General features: G+C 44.6%; 1 protein-coding gene across 1 annotated transcript in view; it reads right to left on the bottom strand.

Moving 5' to 3' along the window:
• LOC140354755 (MAM domain-containing glycosylphosphatidylinositol anchor protein 2-like) overlaps positions 1 to 20,080 on the bottom strand; it is a 191,967-nt gene that overhangs the window by 69,332 nt on the left and 102,555 nt on the right. Inside the window, exon 2 of the mRNA XM_072439988.1 lies at positions 12,312 to 12,451. Coding sequence (XP_072296089.1) covers positions 12,312 to 12,451 — 140 coding nt within the window. The remainder of the gene's footprint in view (positions 1 to 12,311; positions 12,452 to 20,080) is intronic.

The raw sequence follows: 20,080 nt of genomic DNA, 5'->3' as shown, positions 1-20,080 counted from the left end.
ATAGTTAAAGTAGGAATGCACTTATACTATTGGTAACGGTGTATTTAGTTTATTTTTTTTAAGGTTGTGCTGTTACTAAGTTACTCTAATGGGTGGACAAATACTATTAAGTTATTAACAACTCTTGATATTTAAGTTTTGATATCACAGCTGGTATTGGTTGATATTGACCAGGTGGAATCTGGCCCCATCAACAATGAAAACTGTATTGTTGATAGCTACAGCAGCACCAGCAGCAGTTGCACCAGCAGCAGCAGCAGCAGCAGCACCAGCAGCAGCTGCAACACCAGCTGTAGCACAAGCACCAGCAGCACCAGCAGTTGCACCAGCAGCATCAGCAGCTGTAGCACCAGCAGCAGCTGCAACACCAGCTGTAGCACAAGCACCAGCAGCACCAGCAGAAGCAGCAGCAGCACCAGCAGCAGCAGTAGCACCTCCAAACACCACTGTGAACAGTCCCATGTAAAAAGAACACAGTGACTGACAGGAACAGGCATTTATTTGACAATTAAATGGAAAAGGCGGACAAGGCGGACAGGCCGTGGCACGCGGCGCTGCTGGTTCTTTTGTTAGCTGCAGAGCGTGTTGTTTTATTATTGGAAAGTGTGTTGTTAGCGTGGAGGCGCGTGGAGGCGGGGAAAGAGCCGGCTCCGGAGGTCCAATGTGAGGAGACCGCCGCTCAGCTGGAGACGAGCCAGGCCCACCAGCACGGCCTCAGGGGTCCGGGGTATTTACAGATCATGGTTGATAAATTGGCGGTTTGCAGCTTTCAATCATGCTATAACCATGTTTCCCTGGCAACAGAAGAAACTTTCATCCATACACTTTATTCTGGTGAAGATAAGCTGAAGAAAATAAAGACTATAAAAGATCATGTAGACAATAATGTATGCCACTGATTAGAGGTGAGCAAGAGGTTGAAATGTAGATAATATTGTGAATGTTGTTTTAAAGAAATGCTCAATTTAGTATATTTATTATAGAAAAAATGCTAAAAAAAAAAAAAAAAAGGAGCCAAATAAAGATAAAAATGTATAAAGTTCAAATAAGGGTGTAGACATCACATTCAAGTAAACAGCTTTTGTATCGTCTAGCGCTGAGGACACATTTATAGCCACACTGGAGGCAGCGTCTGGGCCAAAACCTTCTATTTTCATCTTTTTCATAAGAGAGAGGAGCACAAACTATGGCAACAGCGAGGCACGTAGTGATGTTTCTATTTTAAACACTAAATGTAAAGTATAAAGCCAGAAATGCAGACACAAACACATTTTACACAGGTACAAATTCTGGTACAACCAAAACTAAAGTCAATCGCACATAAACAATGGCCCTCACTGTGTAAATCAGGCCTCCTCTTCTCCTCTGATGAATCCGTGGGAAGGTTGTCAATTTTTTTCACCTTTCGACACTTTTAAGGTCCATTTGAGACATTTTTATAGGTAGTTTTAGCATCACAGCTAGCCTAGCGTCGCAACTCTCTCCGTTTTGGTCGGAAAGTGATCACGTGACGCTGTTCAACCAATGAGAGGTCAAGAAACACGGACCTCACGTGTTTGACGAGGGTTGAGAATGATTCTGCACTCGTGTCATTCTCGTTTTACAGACATTTCAGGAGGTGGAGCCAACTCTTGCTCTTCCTGCACAGTTAGCCGCTAACGTTAGCTTGAGTCGCCATCACAGACAAACAGTTGAATAATCCAGCCCGTTTGTCGTTTAAAGCGAGATCCATGACTTGCGCGAGGATTATTAGTCTATAAATATGTCCGTGACAGATGGATTTGACCAACATTTACAACAGAAATGCATTTTTGTCTGAGTTTTATGGATGTTTTCTTCACCTTGACGCAAGAGTCACGTGACCTGCGGCGAGGAGCTAGTAGTTAGCTTAATGTCCGAATTGCGCTGTGATTGAGTGCACTGTATACTGCAAAATACCATATTTTCCAGAATATAAATCACACTTTTTTTCATAGTTTTGGCCGTGGTGCGACTTATACTTATACTCCGAAGAGACTTATGTGATATTAGTTGTCATTTTCACACTTGCAACCTTATTTCATACTTTTTTTCTTCTCTATTATGCATTTTTTGGCTGGTGCGACATACAGTATAACCTGGTGCAACTTATAGTCTGGAAAATACGGTACTGCAGGACTGTGGAGTGAAGGAGCGGTCAGGGGACGAGTGTGGACAATCGGACGCAGCCTTTGTGCACGTAAAAAATACGCTCTCTGGTGTTCAAAAGCGGAGTTGTCGTCGTTTTGCACATTTTCGCTTTTACTCTTCTAAAACGTTGATGCTAATCTCCTGCGTTTCTCGGAGGAGCCGGAGTACACTTCCCTGTTCCTCCTAATGTTTTCTTCCTTTAAGCGCACTCGCCATCTGCCTCTCTGTCGCACGCGGCGCCCGGGCGACCGCTCCATCACCGCAAATGGCTTCAATTAGTTCTGCGTTAGTAAATCACGACGGCCGCTCCCTCCGTCATTACAGTCCAGGCCGCGCCCGGTCTCCCCACTTTTGAGCCATAGCACTCTCCGTTTCCGTGGGTACTCCGGGAGGTCGCCGCGAGTATGGATCCGAGAGGAGCCATAAGTGCAAACATTAAAATGAGACACTGCAGGTGAAGAAGGAAACATGTAAATATAGAGATATTTGAAACTTCTTCTGTAATTGCCTCACGTAAATAAAAGTATCACATGTTTTTCATCACGCAGTGTTTTTGTACCGTATTTTCCGGACTATAAGTCGCACTTGTTTTCATAGTTTTGGCCAAAGTGAGACTTATACTTATATTTATACTTATATACTTATACCTTGGAGCAACTTATATGTGATATTATTTGTTATTTTCACACTTGCAACCACATTTCATTCTCCAGTGCGACTTATACTTGTTTTTTTCACCTCTATTATGCATTTATTGGCTGGTGCGACTTATACTCCGGAGCGACTTATAGTCTGGAAAATATATATATAAAGTATATAGAAAAGGGAATTTAATTTGTTTAAATATTTGATACATAATAATCTGAATGTATTACAGGATTAAATGTCTTGCTTAATTTTTTTATATCTAGATTTTTTTTGAGTAAATCTTCAGGTGTAAACATCATTATTTTTTTCTTTCTTTTAAAAAAAAATAAATCAGGCAAAATAAGAAAAAACAATCCTTTAGTTAAATCCATCTAAACAATATATTCCAGTTCGGTGTGTAGAAGCTGCTTTTAAGGCTGATGACGAGCTTTGTCCTTGAATTTAATTGATGTTATTCAATTCATGGGTTGGGGTTACCGGGGACGATGAGGTGAGGGAGAGAGAGAGAGAGAGAGAGAGAGAGAGAGAGAGAGAGAGAGAGAGAGAGAGAGAGAGAGAGAGAGAGAGAGAGAGAGAGAGAGAGAGAGAGAGAGAGCTAAAGGTCGTCTGTACTAAAAATATTTCTTTTCACTTTTTGAAGTCATCAGATGCTGCTCTTTTACACGGCATTATTCCCACATTACCTCAGAGCCTCTGACATCAGCAGCACAGCCTCAGGGCTCCAGCCACCCCAGATAACCTCTCTCTCCCTCCTCTCCCCCTCTCCTCTATCCCCTCCTCTCTCCTTCTCCTCTCTCCCCTCCTCTCTCCCCTCCTCTCTCTCCCTCATCTCTCCCTCCTCTATCCCCTCCTCTCTCATTCTCCTCTCTCCCCTCCTCTCTCGCCCTCATCTCTCCCTCCTCTCCCCCTCTCCTCTCTCCCCTCCTCTCTCTCCCTCATCTCTCCCTCCTCTATCCCCTCCTCTCTCCTTCGCCTCTCTCTCCCTCCTCTCTCCCTCTTCTCTCCCCTCCTCTCTCCCTGCTCACTCTCCCTCATCTCTCTCCTCCTCTATCCCCTCCTCTCTCCTTCTCCTCTCTCCCCTCCTCTCTCACCCTCATCTCTCCCTCCTCTCCCCCTCTCCTCTCTCCCCTCCTCTCTCTCCCTCATCTCTCCCTCCTCTATCCCCTCATCTCTCCCTCCTCTATCCCCTCCTCTCTCCCTCCTCTCTCCTTCTCCTCTCTCTCCCTCTTCTCCCCCCTCTCTCCCTCAACCCTTTCTACCCATTTCAGCCAACCTATCCTCTCTAGTACTGTCCCTTTCCCCCTTTCCTCTCTCCTTCTCATCCCTCTTCTATCCCGCCCTGTTTTATCCTCTCTAACTTTAGCTTCAGCCCCTTCTCTCTTTCTTTCCGTCTCTTTCTCTGCCTCTCCTTCTCGCTAGCATATCATTTTACTCTCTCCCTTTCTCTCCCCCTCTCTCTGTCTCTCTTACACTCTTCTTCTACAGTCTCTCCGACAGTCTCTCTCGTTCTCTCTCGGATCGTCTCTCTCCGTCTCTCTCTCTCGGTCCCTCTAGCTCTCTGGCTCTCTTCCTGTCCCTCTCTCTCTCTCTTTCTCAGTCTCTACCTCTCTCTTTCTCTCTCTTCTTCTCTCTCTCTCTCTCTCTCTCTTTCTCTCTCTCTCTCGCTCCCCCACAGAGACTCCCGGTCCCGGACACAGGCGCAGAGGGACCTATAGCTGTATTTCAAAGTTGTCTTTTGATCTGAGGCTCTCATTAGCAACAAGGCATGAATGATGAGCCCATGCGACATATAAGTAACTTTGTGGTGTCGTTCTGGAGACTTTCCTGACCCCAAGACCCGCCTGTGGTGTCGTTCTGGAGACTTTCCTGACCCCAAGACCCGCCAGCTATCTTCAGTTCTTCAGCCGAGACTCGTGGACAGAACTGGGACTGAACTGAAACCAAACCAGGATTAAAACAGGTCTAAACTTAGACTAATCTATGCACTGTAGAACTAAATCAGGACTATAATTGACTCATGGAAATGTTTGAGCTACGGATCACGTCCTACTGATTCTGCCGTTCTCTGACCCGCCCCTTCCCGCCCCGAATCACAGAATCTATTTTTCAACCCACCCCAGTCTAGGGCTTTTAGTTAGCATATCGAACAATGTGGATTGATTTGGACAAAGATTTTGAGTCAGACTGAAGCTTTTTTTGAGTCAGACCTGAAAGACAACTTGTAGGATCTGTACCCGAGCAATGATGTATATTAATAAATGAATCAACCTACTACAACTAATCTCTCTCTCTCTCTGCACGTTAAGAGGCAAAAACTGATGTGTATATTCCTCTGAATTGAGTTCTATACAATATAAATCTGGACAATCTTGCTGAAGCAGCTGGGAAAAGACGAAACGTTGAATCTGATTGGTCAAAGCAGTGAAACAAGCCGAGAAATAAAAAAAGCGCAGACTTCTTCCTCGTCCTCAAACACACAAAGCGCTTCTATGTGCACGTTTTTACACAACAAAATAGTCCTTAAATCTGCTAAAACAGGCCAAAGTCTGTGTTTGTTTAGGTCCGTCCTTTTGGCTTCAGCCCGAACCACAATGCTGCGTCGTGATTGGTCGACCGGATGATTCTCAAGAGTTTGTGAAACGACTAATGTGAGAATGAATCTGGCTGGTCAGGTTCCAGGGGTAAGAACTTTAATGATTTACAGGTTTATACCATGGAATATAGCTCAAATATAGTATAAATACCTCACAGAGCTGACAATGGCATCACAGCATTTTAGACCTTTAATGTTCTCTATTGTTTATCTGAAGTTTATTTTAACGCTGAGAAAAGGACCATGTCACGGAAATGTAGAGAAAACACATAACAGCTCCTCGTCACATGTGAGGGAGGATCTAAAAACAACTAGGTTCACAGGCTGCTCAGGGGCCCGACGCCATCCAAGAGCTCCAAAACTGTCCTGCAAAAAAATACAAAATGCTGAACACTTTTACTGAGGCTACGCTGGTGTTTTCTAGACAACGATAAATCCAAATGTAAATAATTCCCCCCTTTTTAATTGTTTTTTACTAGTTTTTTGTTAGGTTTTTTAATCAGATAATTCATGTTGAAACCTTTGGCTAACACCCCTGCTCTCAAATTGAAATATTCAAATCGATAGAGCTTCTTTGCCCCGGCCCAACAAGGGGACGTGTGCAAACTAATAGCCGTGTCCATCGATCAAAGCGAGGATTATATTAATTAATGCAAATGAGCCGGGCGCCGCGTCGAGAATTCTGGGTAATTTGTGTTATCAAGCAAATAGGAAACAACAGCGAGTGCCTGCTCAAAAGGTTAACCTGCGCGCGAACGCTCGGATGGATCAGGCGCGCCAGGTAACGCGCCGCAGCCTGACATTTGTAAATCTAAATGAGCTCGGCGGTAAATTCGCGTCTGCCATTTCGACGTTTGAGATGGAGCGGATACGAAGGTTAATAAACAGGCTTGTTTTGGCGACGTGGGTTTCAAATGGCAACGCGGCACGGTCCAAAGGCCTACATCGGGGCGCCGCCTCTAATATTCGGGTTTTCAGGTGTGATTCAGTAAATTGAGGGTAACAGTGGACCTTGGCACTGTGTTGGCGTTTCCCTGTTTCTCATCAAGTTTTCCGCGCAGCAAAAAAGTATAATCCCTCTAGTTAAAGGTGCACCAGAACGTTCTACAGCATGGAATTAAACATATGGATAATGTATCAATAATGTGTGTTGTTATTGCTCAAAAAAGACATGTATTCTTGGTGTCAGAGTGCTTAAGTTACATCGTCCAAAGTTTAGGTCCTCTGCAACTGTTCAAAGTGTCAAGTGTGCACAATTTTGACCGTTCTGTGACAAAATGTTTATGATCAAGGGGGAAATGTTGAGTCGTAGCTCAAAGTCGTGGGACGTAGACCTCACAGTGAGACAAGGACGAAGACGAAACTAAGAAACGGCGTACGACTAAAAGACGAGGTTTGATTTAGTATATAAGATAAGATAAGATAAGATATTCCTTTATTGTCCCACATGGGGAAATTTCATTGGTGCAACGCAGGTAGATACAAAGGTAGATACAGAAGAACAGATCACTTATAGGAAGTCTGAAAAACACTTTCAGTAGAAGATCTCCTATAAATAAATAAAAACTCCCATAGACAAAATAAATAAATAAATACCATTGCATGTGATCCCGACAGTAATTGCACATGAATATGTGTCACGACAGCACATAGATTGCACATGAATTTCACAGCAATTGCACATATGACAGAATTGCACATCAGTATTAGGTTAGGTCAGTATTGCGAGTGTTCAGTACTAACAGTTTTTGTTATAAAGTCTGACAGCAGCAGAAGGAAAGACCTACGGAACCTTTCCTTCACACATCGAGGGTGGATCAGTCTCTCACTGAAGCTGCTCTCCACAGCGGAGAGAGTGTCCTACAGGGGGTGACACTCATGGTCCAGCATAGATGTGAATCTAGCCAGGACCCTCCTGTCCCCCACCTCCTGCACCGAGTCCAGAGCACAGCCCAGGACGGAGCTGGACTTCTTGATGACTCTGTCCAGCCTCTTCCTCTCCCTCTCTGTGATGCTGCTGCTCCAGCAGGCCACACCTACAGGAGCCGATGCCACCACAGAGTCGTAGAAGGTCTTCAGGAGTGGCCCTGTCACTCCAAAAGACCTGAGTCTCCTCAGGAGGTAGAGCCGACTCTGGCTCTTCCTGTACAGTGCGTCTGTGTTATGAGTCCAGTCCAGTTTGTGGTTCAGATGAACACCCAGGTACTTGTATGAGTTCACTCTCTCAATGTCCCGTCCCTGGATGTTCACTGGTGAGGGGGCAGTGGGGTGGCGTCTGTGGAAATCCACCACCATCTCCTTGGTCTTCCCTGCGTTGATGAGGAGGTGGTTCCGCTGACACCAGTCCACAAAGTCCTGCGCCAGTCCTCTGTACTCCGCGTCATCGTCGTCCGTGATGAGTCCGATGATGGCAGAGTCGTCAGAGAACTTCTGCAGGACACAGCTGTCCGTGTTGTGTCTGAAGTCTGCAGTGTAAAGGGTGAAGAGAAAGGGCACGAGGACAGTGCCCTGGGGCGCCCCCACACTGCAGGTCCGAGTGTCAGACACACAGTTCCGGGCTCTCACAAACTGGGGTCGGTCTGTGAGGTAGTCCAGGATCCACTCTGCCAGGTCATACTCCACACCAGCCGTCTCCAGCTTGTCCCTCAGGAGCAGCGGCTGGATGGTGTTGAAGGCGCTGGAAAGATCGAAGAACAGGATCCTCACAGAGCTGCCAGGCTTTTCCAGGTGAGAGAGAGAGCGGTGCAGCAGGGAGATGACGGCGTCCTTCACTCCGACGCCAGACCAATATGCAAACTGCAGCGGGTCCATGGCTGAGCTCACGGTGGAGCGGAGGTGGTCCAGGACTAGCCGCTCCAGTGTCTTCATCAGGTGGGACGTGAGAGCCACTGGCCTGAAGCTGTTGAGGTCTTTGGGGCGCGGTGTCTTAGGCACAGGTACCAGACAGGAGGTCTTCCAGACCTGTGGTACCACCCTCAGCTTCAGGCTCATGTTGAAGACATGCTCCATAACTCCACACAGTTCATCTGTGCAGGACTTAAGGAGCCTGGGGCTGATGCCGTCAGGTCCTGCTGCCTTCCTCACTTTAATCCTCTTCAGCTCACTCCTCACCTGTGCTGCTGTGACAGTCAGTGGTTGGCAGGGGGACTGTGTGCTGGGGGGATGGGTGAGTCCAGGCGAAGTGGGGAGCTGATGGTCCGGGGCAGAGAAGTGAAGAGGAACAGATGCAGGGCATTGTCCAGCTGTGGAAGAGGGAGCATGCAGCTGTGCAGGGGGAGGGGCGGGTGACCGATCAAATCTCAAGAAGTGAGCATTTAAATCATTCACCCACTGTAGATCCCCCTCTGTCTGGGCAGGGGGGATTTTGAAGCCCGAGATGGTTTTCAGGCTCCTCCACACTCCCTGAATGTTCATTTGCTGCAGCTGCTCCTCCATCCTCCTCTTGTAGCCGGCCTCAGCCTGCCTGATCTTCCTCCTCAGCTCCTTCTGCACAGTCCTCAGCTCCTCCTTGTTCCCTGACCTGAAGGCTCTCTTCTTCTCCTTCAGCAGAGCCTTCAGTTCACGGTTAATCCATGGCTTGTTGTTTGGAAAACACCGCACCGTCCGGGAGGGAACAATGTTCTCAAAACAGAAGTTGATGTAGTCCGTGATGCACTCTGTGATGCTGTTGATGTCCTTCCCATGTGGGCCATAGAGTTCAGTCCAGACAGTGGTGCTGAAGCAGATCCTCAGAGCCTCCTCGCTCTCAGCAGACCACATCCTCACCTCACGGGACACCACAGGCTGCCTGCGCACGATGGGTTCATACACAGGCCTCAGATTGTGGTCCGAGCTGCCCAGGGGAGGGAGGGGGGAAGAAGAATAAGCCTCCTTGGTGTTGGCAAAAAACAAGTCCAATGTTCTGTTGTCTCTGGTGGGGCAGGTAACATACTGGGTGTATGTTGGTAGAACAGAAGAGGGAGAAGCGTGGTTAAAGTCACCAGAGATGAGGAAGAGAGCCTGTGGATGCTGTGTTTGCAGCCTACAAGTGCAGGAGAGCAGTGCTTCACAAGCATCTTCAGCATTGGCAGACGGGGCCACATAGACTGCGATCAAAATCACATGTGAGAACTCCCGGGGCAGATAATATGGCCTCATGCCAATAGCCAATAGTTCAATATCCCTGTTACATAGCTGCTCCTTCACTGTGCAGTGTTCGGGTTTGGACCAGCTCGTGTTCACATACACCGCCAGACCTCCACCTCTTTTCTTCCCGGATTCTCTCGTTCTGTCCGTCTGCAGCAGATGAAAATTGTCCAAACCTACAATAGAGTCTGGCATTTCTGCTGTTAACCAGGTCTCTGTGAAAATCAAGACGCTGCTGTCGCTATAAATCCTCTGGGACCGCATGAGGCTCGCTATTTCCGTCATTTTATTTTGAAGGGACCTCACGTTACCCATGACTACGGCGGGAACCGACTTCCTGTTTAACGTGTACCGACGACACGCCGTACTTTAGCGCGGCCGGAGGGCGCGGGGGGGGGCTGGTGGGCTCGCTCGGAGCTAGCTCACGTCACAACAACACAACGAACGCAACGAAAAACGCTCAAATCCAGCTGAAAAAAGTCAAAAACAGTTGAATTAAAAAAACTATTCCAGCGCGTGTCCCTATCGTACAGTAAAATAGAAAAAATATACTAACTATATTTACAAAATATAGGAGATAAAGCACAATAAGTGTGAGAAAGAAGAGAGCATTTACACCGGGCTGCCAGCTGTACCAGCGCCTTATGACGTATCCTTATGACGTATATGAGACCAGCTTGATATTTCAGAATCTTGGTCGTCAGAGTGAGGCCTCCTGTTGCCGCGCCTACGGTCAATCTCTGTCAAACAGGTGAACACAAGCCTCAAAAGGGCAGCAGAAGAGAACGGTACATTGATTAACATTACTCTTTTGTTTACCGACTTTTACAAATGCAAAAACACCCCTGACCCCTGGGCCGCTGACCGCTTTGGTGGTGGTTATAAGTTTAATCGATAATCGGGATTATTTAGGTCACAATATAATCGTAATGACTAAAAAAAATATAATCATGACATTGTTTTCAAGTCTTTTCTGCTCAGACTTTCCTCCAAAAAGTTTTAATCTTGTATTCATCATTCATAACGTTTGATTTGATAAAGCAGGTCACAGTGATAAAAGTCGTGGTAAAAGATCCATACGCTCAGCACAGACGTGTCCAGCGGCAGATCTAGGGACGCTCAAACATGGGAAAGAACTAATCTAAAAGACGTCCCGGAGTCGTATGTCACGCGGATCTCGAAGCACGGATGAAATGTGTGATTCATGTCAGCAAAATTGTTAAATTGAATAAATAGAAATGAAGGTTTTTGTGATTCCTGAACTTTGTTGTGACTTTAAAGCATTTTATTCCTGTTGTTTTTACCTTTGTGTACGAATCGTGCTCGACAAACAAACTTGCCTTGCCTTAATATTTCGATACTATTTCGATACCCTAATGTGAACAATCATACGTATTGTCTGTGAACCACCAGACAATACGTATGAACACGTATTTTCTTTTTTTAAATGTCTTATATCTGTAGTAATCTTTGAAGACAAAACAAACTGGATCTTCCAGCGAGCTTTATACCTTAAACAAAACTCTGACGTTTGGGAAGCGTTTCCTTTCGTTGCAGAATAAACCACACAATCACGACCACCATTTTAGTCTTTTAGGTGCAGTAGGCACAAATGAACAAAAGTAGCTCATTCTGAAACAAAAGGCTTCCATAATTAGCCGGGATCAGTTAGCAGCGGCGTTCTCCCGGGTGCGCTGACACGGCCCGGGCTCGGCGCTGCTCCGTACATTTTGTTTTGACAGATGTTGGGCCTGTTTAGTATCCGCGTCCTCATTAGAGCTTCACAGGCTTTTGTTGTTTGCTGCACACGAGCAGGTGCACAACGCAAACATCAATAATTAACGGATTAGACTTTTAAGCCGCTTTTAACGCCCCGCGCACTTAAAGACGAGCAGACAAAACAGCAGACGGTCGAGATAAAAGTTCAAGTGAGCAAAGAACTTCTGTAAATTGGCCTCGAGAAGTTCAATGTTTCACAGAGGAAACAGCGTGTCAGAGGGAAAAACTGGACTAAATACATTTAAATATGTCTTTTTAATCTAATCCTTGAATTGCAAGTTTTTCCAATTTTCCAATTTTGACTTTATTTTGTGTATTTATACCTGTTGTAAATATAAATTATAGTTTTACTGTATTTGTGGAGACAACATTGAAAAATCAGTAGAAAAATGACAGGAAGTGACGTAATAAGTACAGGGAAATGGGCGGGGATAGGACAGGATGACTCAAACATACAGGACTTTGAGTAAACTAATGAGTAAACAGTGTTTTAACACGATGAAAAGCTCATATAAGTTGATTTTGCAGAATATGTCTTTAACGCCAGACTAATCCAACTCCCCTTTAACACACACGCTGCTTTGGAACTGGGACTAAACCAGGACCAAACCAAGACCAAACCAGGACTAAACCAGGACTAAAACATGACTAAACCAGGACCAAAACATGACCAAACCAAGACCAAACCAGGACTAAACCAGGACTAAAACATGACTAAACCAGGACCAAAACATGACCAAACCAGGACCAAACCAGGACAAAACCAGGACTAAACCAGGACCAAACCAGGACTAAACCAGGACCAAACCAGGACTAAACCAGGACCAAAACATGACCAAACCAGGACCAAATCAGGACTAAATCTGGACTAAACCAGGACTGAACCATAACTAAACCAGGACTAAACCAGGACTAAATTGGGACTGAACTGGGACCAAACCTGGACTGAACCAGGACTAAACCAGGACCAAACGTGGGCCGTGTGAGGCGGTCTTACCTGGGGTCTTGGATGCCCGGTGACCAGACACGTGAGCTCCAGAGTCTCTCCTTCTCGGATGGTGTAGACTCTCTCTGTGTGCCGCTCCTCGTCCACATTACACGCATGTCCTGAGTGGATAATCCGCACACTAGGGGGCGCTGTGAAAACAAAAGAGTGACAGTTTCAGAATTATGTTTCTTCCTCTAGTTTAGAAATAGCATGTATCTGAGTATGAATAAAAGCTTAATGGGCACTTTCAGACCCCTAAAAACACACTCCGAAACGCAGGCAATTCCAGTTTATCGGCTAGTTTTATTTTATTTTTTGTTTATTTCAGTTTACAGAGGTATAAGTCTAATGAACAACAAATACTGAACACAACAAAAGCCGGTCAGAGAGGGAAAGAATAAATAAATCATAGAAATAAACATCAACTTAACAAAATTACGACATGTCAGTGTAATCTCTCATTCGTCCAGGAGTGTTCCATTGTAGAAAGAGGTTCAGTTGTATCATCTGGACTCGAAAAAACAAGACAAAACCTTTTTCTACAAAATTCCGACATAAAAAAATTGTTCCAGCGAGTCCAAAGTGTTTAAAATTGTTCATTTCCAAATTAAGGCCGCATGTTATTTTGTAAATTTGTTTTATGTCTTATGTATTAGCTGCTTTTAAATTACAAACCACAAGGCAAACTATAAAATTATCTTCTGAACTAACGTCACATGCATTTGAAAACGTCTCATAAATTGCAGCATTAAAAATGTCCCAGAATCAGAGCCACTTTGTGACAAAAACTGCATGAAATACCGATCAAACTTGGATATAAACTGATAATCCATAACGAGACCATGAAAAACATAGTTAAGTTGAAGACACAAATTCCCTTTTCACTTCAGCAAAAATAAAAACAGTTTGTTCCTCGACTGTGACTAATTGCACTTCTATGTCCTGTAAATGTTTTATATATAAGCGCAAAATGAAAAGTTATCAAGGCCGTTTCCTCGTATTCAGCAACCCAGAGTTTCAACTCAATTCAATCGGTTGCTATGGCGACGGCAATGGGTTTCAGCGTTAATTTCATCAGCATCAGAAATATCATATAAAAGACTGAAATTTAACGCTAAAAAAGAGCCTCATTTAACTCTAAAAAACTGTAAAACTGGCTGTAGACATTAAAAAGTGAACGAAAAATGGGATTTGAAAACTCAAAATTTTGTGCAGTTTTATGGGGCTGTGAGACCCCCTTTCCCCACCCTGACCCCGCCCCCTTCAGCATCTGCTCCTCTCCCTCTCTCGCGCTTCTTCTTCTTTTTCTTCTTCTTCTGTGGCGTCGCCGTGATTACTGGAGAGCTCTTTGGATGAGGCGGTTTGGAGAGCGGATGCAGATATGATGAAGAGGACCACGACTAATTATTGGTGGGAAGAAGGAGAAGGAAAAAACGAGAACGCGGCAGAAATCAGGAGAGGGCGGAGCTTTTCGGCGTTCAAGGAGACGCCGCTTCCCGTGCCGGGGTTCAAGCGCCGAGCCGCACGCTCGGAATTAGCTAAAAGCGCCACGTTCGTCGACATCAGCACATTTTTTTTGCAGTTTGTTCGACATGTTTCATATTGTTTTGGTCGACTTTGACTTGAAATACTTGCGTGAGGATTGGAAAGATAAAAAATAAGAACAAACACGTCAAAAAAGCTCAGTCGTTACAGGGCTTTTGAGTTTTAATCACCTCGAGATCACAATAAATGACACTTGGTTCATTAATCCTGATGACAAGCCTCAGAAAATCAGTTTCAATTTCCCCACGGATTGTGACGCGACAGATCAGAAAACCTGTACTGTTTTTAAATCTTTAACCCATTACGTCTGAGCGTTTCTGTGGTCAAACTGTGTTCAGAACGAAAATATGTATGGGTCTATCAGTGTCTTGGTCACGTTGCCTAATGGCTTTGTTGATTTATGATTACAGAGATAAACGCAAAAAAAAAAACGTGGTAAAAGTACATTTAAAGTGATGTTGATTTAAGTTTGAAAAATGGACATACTAACGCCAAAAGCATGTTTTAAAGTCAATTACAGCCACAAGAACGCAAAATATGTCGACATAGTAAATACAGAGAAATTGGTCAAAAAATAATAATAAAACATCAATAAATCAAGTCAATCTAAACTAATGCACATCATCTTTGAAATTCATCTCAATCTTGAAATGCAGTAAATTTGACTGTTTTTGATGCATTATTATTGTTATTTTATTATTATTTTATCAAAACACTTTACAAGGCAAAGTTTAAATCAAGATAAAATATTCTTAATCCAAACGATTTTCTGCCTCTGGAAATCCCTTTTCTCGGTGAACCACTTCTAAACTTGCCCTTGCAGTTCGCCTCATTCATGCGAACAAACGTTACTTTTTTTAAAGCACGGTTTCCCAAAGTGAGCTGCTCGTCCGCGCTCACTTCACTCACTTCCTTTTCTGTTTGGAGATGAATGCGGCGGTCTGAAGTCCACAGGGGGCGGATAAGAGCGCGAGCGATGGGCCTGGTGTAACCGACCTCCGCACAAGGATGCCACTTAAAATAAAAAAAAAGCTGAAGCAAACAGGTCTCCAGGGCGACGGCAGGACAAAGTGCTCGCGCAGTTCATGGGTTTTAGCGCTCAATGATATAAAATAAAATAATGGCGTTTATCCGTATTGTGGGTTTCTGAGAGTGAAATCTAGCAAAGCAACGAACCATTCACAAAACAGAAAATGACTTCTTTTGAACGGGTAAAAGTCCCGAAAAATATAATCTATGAACAAGAATCCGAACGCAATTCTAAGGACGAGTGGGTTTACAAATTCACGGTTTTCATCATTATGTTACGAGGTAGAATATTAGTTTTGAAGTGTTAATAATAGTGTCAATCATTTTCACCAAATTATTTAAATACTATTTCATTTTATTCATTTTATTCATTTTGTTGTATGTATTTATTGTATTTAATGTATTTATTTTATTCCAGAACAGAACACAAAATGACCAGAGAGTACAAATCAAAATTTAAAAAACTCAAGTCGACATCAACTAAACACAAAATCGCGTCGTATTTAAATGAAAATAAAAGTGGTTTAAAAGACATGGCTCAAGAAGTGATTGGCAAACGACCACGAGATTATAATTGTCATTACAACTACTGCGCCAATCAATTACAGAAACGATTCAATTAAAACACAGTCGCTTTTAAAAACACGGATCCAAAAACATCGTTAAAGATGATCGACCGTGTTCCAGGCAAAGGTTTTCTTCCCGATTTGAAGGTTTTTGACACGGCGACGCTCCTCCGCTGTCAACACAATTCAAATAAAATCGTTACACATTTTTTAATCGGAAACAGCAGCTCAGGGAATCACAAAACACGACCGAATCCTACAAATAAATCTGGATAAATCTACAGGTTGTGCTTGAAATAACGACGATGAATTTACGACCGAGATCATTCTTTTCCACCGTCTTCCTCGTTTTTTACACGTTTTTTTGTCCACCGGAAAAGCTACACTGCACCAAAGTACATATCGGACATGTTAGTGCCATATGAACCATCTTGGACCGGCCTCCTGCTGGTGCCAGAGTCATGACTAAACATGGACCGGCCTCCTGCTGGTGCCAGAGTCAGGACTAAACATGGACCGGCCTCCTGCTGGTGCCAGAGTCAGGACTAAACATGGACCGGCCTCCTGCTGGTGCCCAGAGTCAGGACTAAACATGGACCGGCCTCCTGCTGGTGCCAGAGTCAGGACTAAACATGGACCGGCCTCCTGCTGGTGCCAGAGTCAAGACTAAACATGGACCGGCCTCCTGCTGGTGCCAGAGTCAGGACTAAACATGGACCGGCCTCCTGCTGGTGCCAGAGTCAGGACTAAACATGGACCGGCCTCCTGCTGGTGCCAGAGTCAGGACTAAACATGGGCCGGCCTCCTGCCGGTGCCAGAGTCAGGACTAAACATGGGCCGGCCTCCTGCCGGTGCCAGAGTCAGGACTAAACATGGACCGGCCTCCTGCTGGTGCCAGAGTCAGGACTAAACATGGACCGGCCTCCTGCTGATGCCCAGAGTCAGGACTAAACATGGACCGGCCTCCTGTTGGTGCCAGAGTCAGGACTAAGCATGGACCGGCCTCCTCCTGGTGCCAGAGTCAGGACTAAACATGGACCGGTCTCCTGCTGGTGCCAGAGTCAGGACTAAACATGGACCGGCCTCCTGCTGGTGCCAGAGTCAGGACTAAACATGGACCGGCCTCCTGCTGGTGCCAGAGTCAGGACTAAACATGGACCGGCCTCCTCCTGGTGCCAGAGTCAGGACTAAACATGGACCGGTCTCCTGCTGGTGCCAGAGTCAGGACTAAACATGGACCGGCCTCCTGCTGGTGCCTAGAGTCCTTTCCAAAACCACCGTCGCTTACTTCTCCGCCGTTTTTACGTTTTCGCCTCCTCCATAAACATTAGCGTCTTCTTCTGAGCAGATGTGCGCCTAATGAGACTTGCGGCCGGGTTCGGGGGGTTTTTTGGCGCCGGCGCTCGGAGTGAGTCGTCGGCGCGCTGACAGGTGGAAGATAAAAGACGCAGAAGAAGATCGGCCGAGCTTTGAATACTTCAGACGGCCGTTAGATCCAGGCGCGTCGTAACTAAGCCTCAGAAGTGTTACACGAGTACTGGGATTTACAGCGCGGCGGCTCGGGTTTTTTGGCCGGTCCGTCCGTGCGTCGGGTAAAACGCCGATAGATGTGTGCGTTCGACAGTCGCGTTTGAAGCCCGACGCTCGGCTGCGCGATGGGGGGCGGCGACGCAGAGTTTGAATCACCTCGAGATCACGCTAAATGACACTCGGTTCATTAATCCTGATGACAAACTCGCTCTGTCGCGATTGTTACGTGACAGATCAGAAACTCGTACCGTTTTTAAGTCTTAAACCCATTACGTCCGAGCGTTTCTGTGGCCAAATTGTGTTCATAACCAATATGTATGGCTCTATTAGTGGCGTGGTCACGTTGCCTAATGGCTTCGTTGATTTATGTTTTAGAGATAAACGCGTAAAAACCGTGGCAAAAACAGAGTACATTTACAGCGTTGTTATTTTAAGTTTGGAAAAGGGATATGCTAACACCAAAAGCATGTTTAAAAGTCAACTAAAGCCACAAGAACGCAAACCATGTCAACTTATAGTAAATTAGTAAGTAAGTATAGTAAAGAGCTACAAGAACAAATAGTGACAGTGTATTACTTTACACAGCCGCTAAATAATATCAATAACAACTATAAACCTATCACGTTGCCCTACGGCTCGCGGGTGAAACACTGGACAAGAGGACCTCGCAAACACAATGGATGAGCCAAGCCTGAAAGAAGCTAAACGCAACTCCAGCTACGTTTTTGATCAGGGAATAATGTTTTAACATGTTTCATTTTGCATCTGCGTCCTACAAATCTCGATATAAAAGCAGCCGCCGTGTTTTTTCCCGAATCGTCCCAAATAACGATGACAAAAGTTCTTCTCGCATCTGGAGCACGTCGGGAATTAATCACAATTACATCTGCTAAAACGCGCAATATTCTTCCGTTAACGTAGTATCTGTTGATTATAATGAAACGCTGGGAAAAGGCATCAACAGCAGCTGCCGGGTTACGGAGTTTGAGCTCAGTCACTTTCCAAAGACCCCGGGACGCATTCGGCGACGTTTTTATCGTTTTGTTTCGCACACGGAGGCGACATTAAGCCGAGAGCAGATGCTACGATGAGCTGCTGCCGTCGTCGCGGAATAGTTTTAAACGCAGAGTAAGTGTAAACTCAGCCGACAGATCTCGTTTGGAGTAGATTTAGAGAGATTCAGGCATTTTAACATTTTTACATTTGTGTTTTGAAACGACGGCGGAACCCGATTTTTAAACGGTGACGGGAGGAATGAGGTATTTTAATTGAAGCTCTCAGCAACTTTTAGATACCTTAAATGAAAGAGTGGGCAATTTTGACAAAGAATTGATGTCTCAAAGTTGTTGTTTTAGCATCTCTACATGAATGCATCAGACCTGTGCTAACATGTGACTGTAAATGTGTTGTTTGATGTTCGAGTGTTGCACAAAATGAACCTCAAAAGGACAAAAATATCACTTTATTCCATTGTTTCAGCCAGGCATGTCCAAATTGCAGCTCCGGGGCCAAATGCGGCCCTTAGACCAATTTTTGTTGGCCCTCCGGCTTCTTGCTAAGTTGGCCCAACCAACAAATAGAAGTAATTTTACTGTAAAATTGGAAAAATTCAAGAATTTTGATGTTATAGCAACCTAATAATAATGTTCCAAGTCTTACGGAAGGTGTGGAGGCATCAAAACGATGTCAAATGCAAAACTTCAAATTAATCACTTTTCAAATTTGACATTGTCGGGTTGTTTGTGGCCCTTTGCTCCATATAAGTTTCAAAATGCGTCCCTCAGTGAAAAAAGTTTGGACACCCCTGTAATCGGTTAATCATTAATCGATTACACTTGTCGTTTCTGTCTCTTTTTGTGGTCATTTTTAGTCTTTTTTAATTTAAGAAGACATAATCTAAGTTCTTACTATGAATATTTGCAACTTGTATTCAGGCTAGGCAAAATAATATGTCTGTTTGCCGTAACACGACCGACCCGCTATGAAACTAGCCGACTAGAAAAAAAAGCATTTTGTTGAGAAAACGTCAAAATCTTTTATTTTTCAATTATTTCCCCGACTCACCGACCGGACTTTCCTAAACCGCTGAGTTGAATATTTTTTATCACACTAATAAACGTGTCTTTCGCGCAACACATGTGCGTCTTCAATTTCAGTCCTCCACATGCGTGTGTAACAAGACAGAGCGCGCATAGAAATCGTCATAATGCTTAAGACAAGTTGGTTTGCCTCTATCGGCGCCACTAAAGTCTCCATAGGACATGTGTTTCTCTGTCAGGGTGTGAAATTTGACTTACGCAAATGCATTCTGGGATTGAAACACGCCCAGCAGCGTCATCACAACAAACATGGCGGCGCCCGTGTCCCCCGCATGTTCCCCCCGCTCGCCTTAGCTACCAAAATAAAGGATAGCGGCGTACAAAAGGTTGATTAAAATATATTAAAATCGTGAGCTTTAGTCTCCCGATCGGGTTGATAGAGACGTTTTCCGTCATTGACTGTTATAGCCTGACCCCTGGTGGTCACTCCGAGTCAAAAAATGGCAAAATTTGGATCTTTTTTTTTGCCTTCAAAGTAAAAAAAATAAGAATTTGCCTACCGACCGAGCCAGATGAAAAATGTTGACTCGGGTTACAGCTAACAGACAATTTATTTGGGGTAGCCTCACATGAATTCCTTTTTTACTCATTTACTTCTAAGTTTGCAAAGAAACCAGAACGATAATAAAGTCGTGCACCTTGAAGCTAAACTGACTGCGAGTATCGTGCCATTCACCCACCAATGAAAATGGTTGAAACAAGACGGTAATTTGCATAACACGACATGTTTGTCGTGCATAAATCCAGCCAAACAATTCACAGCAATTTCACTCAAAAATGTGATTAGATTTGGACGCCGTTTTTGTCACAGAAAATTCCAATTAGACATTTTTCCAAAGCGGGTGAGCTCTAATGAAGGTTTGCAGTGTTGTCCGATGATGGCACTCTGTTTGTTTGTTTGTTTGTTTGTTGTTTTGCTGTTTGCGGTAAAGACATAAAACGCTGCTTCAGCTACACCTTCAGCTACATGAGGCACAGACAGAACTGTGGTAAGTGTCTGGTATGTTAA

The sequence above is a fragment of the Eucyclogobius newberryi genome, unplaced genomic scaffold (genome assembly GCF_026437365.1).
Source record: "Eucyclogobius newberryi isolate DKJ021-1_F unplaced genomic scaffold, fEucNew1.0.hap1 SCAF_1, whole genome shotgun sequence".
NCBI classification, from domain to species: domain Eukaryota; kingdom Metazoa; phylum Chordata; class Actinopteri; order Gobiiformes; family Gobiidae; genus Eucyclogobius; species Eucyclogobius newberryi.
Note: the sequence above shows the minus strand (reverse complement) of the source record. Positions and strands in the feature narration are given on the sequence as shown.